The sequence below is a fragment of the Choristoneura fumiferana genome, chromosome 3 (assembly GCF_025370935.1).
Source record: "Choristoneura fumiferana chromosome 3, NRCan_CFum_1, whole genome shotgun sequence".
Lineage (NCBI taxonomy): Eukaryota > Metazoa > Arthropoda > Insecta > Lepidoptera > Tortricidae > Choristoneura > Choristoneura fumiferana.
The window spans coordinates 8,436,214-8,442,213 of record NC_133474.1 but is presented as its reverse complement, the minus strand read 5'-3'; the positions used below and the strand labels follow the sequence as shown (position 1 = coordinate 8,442,213).

General features: G+C 42.2%; 1 protein-coding gene across 1 annotated transcript in view; it reads left to right on the top strand.

Moving 5' to 3' along the window:
• Positions 1-5,917, top strand: part of LOC141426090 (tyrosine-protein kinase transmembrane receptor Ror-like) — an 8,987-nt gene extending 3,070 nt beyond the window's left edge. The window contains 6 exon segments of the mRNA XM_074084953.1: positions 881-981; positions 3,088-3,297; positions 3,471-3,690; positions 3,785-3,943; positions 4,305-4,382; positions 4,385-5,917. Of these exon segments, the coding sequence (XP_073941054.1) occupies positions 881-981; positions 3,088-3,297; positions 3,471-3,690; positions 3,785-3,943; positions 4,305-4,382; positions 4,385-5,088 (1,472 nt within the window). The 3' untranslated portion in view covers positions 5,089-5,917.
• The last annotated feature ends 83 nt before the right edge of the window (positions 5,918-6,000 follow it).

The following is a 6,000-nucleotide window of genomic DNA, read 5'->3' as shown; positions in this document are numbered from 1 at the left end:
GCCGGAAGTACCCTATAACTTTTTCTGTTAAGGCGATTTGTATGGAAACACCTTTTTAATGACTGTAGCTTTTGATTGCCTTGACTTAGAGGTTTGATTTTTTCACAACTTTCGGGACTATTGACCTGAGTTTAGGGTTTTAATTTCAATCTATACTCCGCGCGTTTACGAGATAAAGACGGACGGACGGACAGCAAAGTAATCCTATAAGGGTTTTTTTACTTTTGAGGTAGGTACGGCTAAGAAAGATTTTTTCCGGCGCTTTTCAAATTTCGACCTATTTACTTGAAAATATGGGGATGAAAGTTCATAAGGAATTCCAAACAAAAGCGGGCAAAGCTAGTATCTATTATATTTAAGGCCACGGATTTAAGGCCCATACACAAGACCAATGTATGGGGCACAGTAGTTTTTCTGCCGTATAGTTTTCCAGGCATAGTGCATATAGCCACCACATAAATGTACACAAACATTCGACCTTACTAAACAATATTATGGTATAAAATCATTTGAATTTGTCAAAAATATTATTCGTTTTTAAATTACTCCCTCACATGTATAAACATAAAACTATGATTTATTAAGTGGTAGCACATCTAAATTCGCGGGGCCCAGGCTTAAAAACGGTTAAATTAAATCGCGGGTGCGTTAATCACAATTCCATTAACCATATCTTTCTACCCTCATTCAATACCGTTTGAAAGCAAGAATTTGATTGCGATAGCCCAATATAGGTACAATACGTTTCGAATTTGAATGAAATGAAAGTTAGTTGATAGATGGAAGTTCCCTTTTAACAGCTAAAATGCTTCGGGCACCCACTGGCAATTCAAATATTTGTTTAGCTATTGTTTTTAAAATTTGTTCCCATTGTCCGCAGTGCCTCTGACTCCAAAGCCGATCCACAACGTCTTGCCTCCGCGGCGCACGTGGAACGCCTCTGACGACGCGAGATACTCCCCTTCGCCGCCCACGGCACAAGTGTGTATATTTATCACGTAAATAGGTAGCAAACGAATAAATATCCAAACAAACATACACACAAAGATGCAAACGAATATATATACCTACTAGCTGTTGCCCGCGACTCTGTCCGCGTAGAAGTATGAAAAATAGTTTATATCCTATTCTACAATACAATACAATACAAGGAAGGACTCTTTATTGTACACCAGAAATAGTAAGCGATACAGAAAACAGATACACCGACCTACCGCCCGAGTACTTATACACAAAAAAAAACATAAAAATCGGTCAAGCCGTTTCGGGGGAGTTTAGTCAGAAACACTGTGACACGAAAATTTTATATATTAGATATGTCGGGGCACGATCGTAAAATCCGCCAGATCACGTAATTCCTAGGCATATCGTGTAATGGCGCCATTTCATGAATTGGCTAAGGAACATCCGCCATATTATTAAAAACTTACCGTTTCACGATTTGCCTATAGACGTGTAGGCAGATCATGAAATTCCTAGGCATATCATGAAACGCCGCCATTTCATGATTTGGCCAGTTTAGGCAGACCATGAAATTCCTAGGCATATCATGAAACGCCGCCATATCGGTTCTGGCACTTCGCCGGCCGCAGCCACGGCACGCTCGCTTCGCTCGCTCGGCTCGTGCATTGTGGTCACAATGCATACTAACCACTCCTCGCTGGGTCACTCGTGCGTTCCTAAATTTTTATTTTTCTTCGGCAATCACGATGTGCCCGGCCTACCTATAAGAGCTAAGGCAAGCGACTATCGTTGCGTTGAAACCTCGAACTTGCTCTAATCGATCGGCCGCATTGTTTCTCAGGCACATCGTGGCCAGGCATTGGCCAACTTTTAGGCATACTTATAATGAAATGGCGACATTTCACGAAATGCCTAGGAATTTCGTGATCTCGCGGATTTTACGATCGGCCGCCGACGGATATAAGAAGAAGATATAAGGTTGCCTGGAAGAGATAAAGCGATAAAGCGGCCTATTTTTACAAGCTTTTATTTAGTTTCACCTGTCCCGTTGTCTGTCTGTCTGTAATCAAATCTTGCAAGTTAAATTTGACCAACTTCCATTTGTCTGATTAATTTGAAATTTGGCATACTTATGTAAATTGCGTGACAATACAATAATCTGGTAGTGACATCCTGGTAGTCCAGCTAGGATCGTCTACGCAGGACGGAACTTTCAACGGTTATTGGCATCGACTTGAAATTTGGTAGGTATGCAAATGTAGTTTGGGTTACAATACAAGTACAAAATACCACGCTCAGGACTTATACACGACTTAGGACAGTACAGTCAACAAAAAGTACAGTCAGCAAAAAAAGCTTGTATTAAAAATGTTTTTTTTTACCATAAATTAATTAACTTTGTAATTTTCTTTCTGTGTACCTGTTTTCTGTATCGCTTACTATTTGTGGTGGACAATAAAGAGTCATTGGACTGTATTTTATTGAAAATTTAGGCCGTTAGAGAGCAACTGCACTCGAACCGCAGCGCAACCTCAACTACCGACTGCCCAATCATTTCAAATTGTAAATTTTACGTGTAATATTTCCAACTGCAATGGAGCTATTGCGGTTACGTTGCAAAAATCCGCATGTACTTTGGTTCCTTATTTATAAATATTTTTTGTTTAATATTCACAAGAATGTTAAAAAATTTACCAAACCATTTTGGGAAATCGGTCGCATATGTGATAATTGCCCAATCCATAGCATTATGTTTTGGATAGATGCCCCGACGTTACGAGTAGATAGGGCATCGATCCCGTAAAAACTTTGTCCGTACTTTGCTTTAACATGAAATTGCAGAGATATACGATATGGCCTACTTAGAGGTAGATAGAGAGTCTCTCGATAGATCACTAAATTTTAATAAGCTCGCTATTCATCCGTGACACTAAAGTACATACTTTTACAATTACAATCGGGATTGCTATACCCCTGGTATCTATCACGGTTTTACCCTATTAGTTAGAATAGTTAAGGTTAGAATATCAGAAGATGATAGTAGAGTCAGGGTCACTCAGGGTAAGAAGTTATTTAAAAATATTCATAACTGGCTAGCTAACATCAACATTTGATTTGTTGCAGGTATTTAATTCACAAGTTAGCGACTATTTCCCTGAAGCAACAGCGGGCAGTGAAACGACGGTGTCAAGTGGCAACGTGGCCCATGGTACAGGAGCCATCTTGGTCGCCTGTGCGATCGGCGGGGCTCTGCTGCTAGTCATTATCCTTGCACTATCCGTCATCTGTTATTTGAGAAGACGAATATGCATCATCGCTGGAAAAGGGCAACCGGTAACTGTCTTCCCAGTTCCCCACTAACACCCCACTAAGATAAAACGTCGTTCAATGATAACAACTATACGCAATGTGACCTACTACTTTATCCTGAAACATAATACGCTTGTGCAAATTGCTAGTTTCCTGTTGTACAGCTACATAAAATACGATTTGTTCCGTTATTGTAGCGTGTGCGACCAGGAGAACCACTGCTTGCTGAACGGTATATAACGAACCCGCAGTACGGAGTCTGCGGGACGGGCACGGCGGCCGCGCCGGCAGCGGCGCCCGCATCTCCCAACCTTCTCAGCTCGGAGGTTACCAATGACCAGGTCCCGCTCTTGGACAGCAACGCGCTAACTTTTCTGGAAGAAATTGGGGAAGGATGTTTCGGGAAAGTTCACAAAGGTACACAAATATTCTAGTTTCCTGTAACAATACTACACTTTCAAATGAGCTTTAAAATGTAATTAATTAGGCGCATCTTTGTAATTTTCAACAGGGTTACTGAGACTGGAAGATGACGAGCAAGTCGTGGCCATAAAAGTTCTAAAAGAAAGCGCAGGCCGCAGTGCTGAAGAAGATTTCGTGAGAGAAGTCTCGATTATGTCCGCTTTTCGACATCCGAACATTTTGAGCCTCATCGGAGTTGTCCATAGAGGTAAGCACAACAGCTCCAAAAGCACAACTACGAAAATAAAGCATACTCGTATCTAAATTGTTTTTATTTACGAAAAAAGAGTAAAATTCTGTTGAAAATACAAACTAAAATATAGATGCACAGAAAAACCACCACCACCACCAGTGGTGGTGTAGCGGTATAGCACGCGGTACGGAATAACGAGGACCTGGGTTCCATTCCCAGTGCTGGTCTTATTTTTCTGGTCTTTCTGTGCATCTATATTTTAGTTTGTATTTTCAATTTAGGTTTTACGGGATGACCGTAAAAGAAAAATTTGGAATTGAAATAAAAAATACAAGAAGATTCCAAAAAAACAATCTTGAAATTTTGTTGTTTGCAGAAGAGATCAACGCGAGTCCGTGGATGGTTTTCGAGTACATGGAGTGGGGTGATTTGGCGGGGGTGCTCCGCGGGTGCCGCGGGGCGGGCGCGCCGGGCCCGCGCTCGACGAGCCCGCGCTGCTGCACGTCGCGCTGCAAGTGGCGCGCGGCATGCAGTACCTCGCCTCGCGCCGCTTTGTGCACAGAGACCTTGCTGCCAGAAACTGTCTAGTCGGAGCCAATCTCGTCGTAAAAATCGCAGACTTCGGAATGTCGCGCGACGTATACACGTGCGACTACTACAAAATGGGAGGCGAACGACCCATGCCGGTGAGATGGATGTCCCCAGAAAGCATTGTTTATGCTCGGTTCACTCACGAGTCCGACGTTTGGTCCTACGGTGTCGTACTTTGGGAGATCTACAGCAGAGGCAAGCAACCGTTCTATGGACACAACAACGATGGGGCTACAAAGCTCATTCTTCAAGGCATTGTCCTGGTCCCACCGGAGAATTGTCCGCGTTTCGCGTGCGAATTGATGAGAGGGTGCTGGAAGTCGGACCCTCGGGATAGGATTGGGTTCGATGAGATATGCAGAAAGTTAGAGATAGCTGCCGCAGCGAACGGTACGAGCGCACAGATTAGGTTGCCGCGGCCGCCGCCTCCGCCGCAGGATTCGGCGGGTTACCTGATTCCCGCGCCTCGGCCTCCAGTTGACTATTTGGCGGCAATACCGGATCCCGAGCCCGAGTCTGAATTGAGTGAAGAGGAGGAGGAAGAGGAAGAAGACGACGAGTACACGTGACGAGGAGTGGCGGTCGCTGCGGCCCCGGCGGGAGCCCGGGCCCTGGCGCCCGCCGCACAGTATGTACCGCGCTGCTCGCCGCCGTCCGCTGCCACCACGCTTAATTTCTCGTTCATGTCCAGTACCATCACAAATTTCGAATGTTGAATAAATAGTATGTGACAAATGTGGAAAAAGCATAGAGCTTCTTATGGAGCACGTCAGAGAAATACTCAATTATTATACCTATAACTACATAGTGTGATATTTTCATAATAAACTGTACCGATTGTTCAAATAAGAGTGAAACAAATCGTTACCAAAAAGAAATGTTATATCGGCACACAATCATGTTAATCTAAGAAGAGCTTACCTAATCCGAATCAAACTTTTGTACCTCTCTGTGGAACATTCCAGACATTTTAAATGTCTTATTTTCGAAAAATCCGTTGAGGAATTTAGGCTATTGAAATTTTGAGAAAAATGTGTTCTCCTCGAGCCAATTAAGTATTTGACATCAATAAAAGGTTGTCATTTAATGTCGTTGTGTCATAATTAATTAACTATTAAACCTTTAGAAATATATAAGTAATTTTATAAGGACAAAATAAAAGTCCAGTAGATAGTACAATTTAGACAAAGGTCATCTTAAATATAACTTGATGTTTTATTGTTGAGGAATTAAAATTGTCTTGAGAAGTGAAACATCACAGGGCTTTTAACTATGGCAAATGATACAGAGGAACTAATAGTGGTTATTGGTTATTTTATATACCTACAACATACATACGATAATTATGCAACATTCTCTATAGTTTTATCAAAAATACTGCATGTGAAAAATTGCTATTCGCTATTGTGTGAGAACCTATGAACAAATGTAAGAACCATGACTTTTCACCTATCTCAACATTGTAAGGTTACACACACACA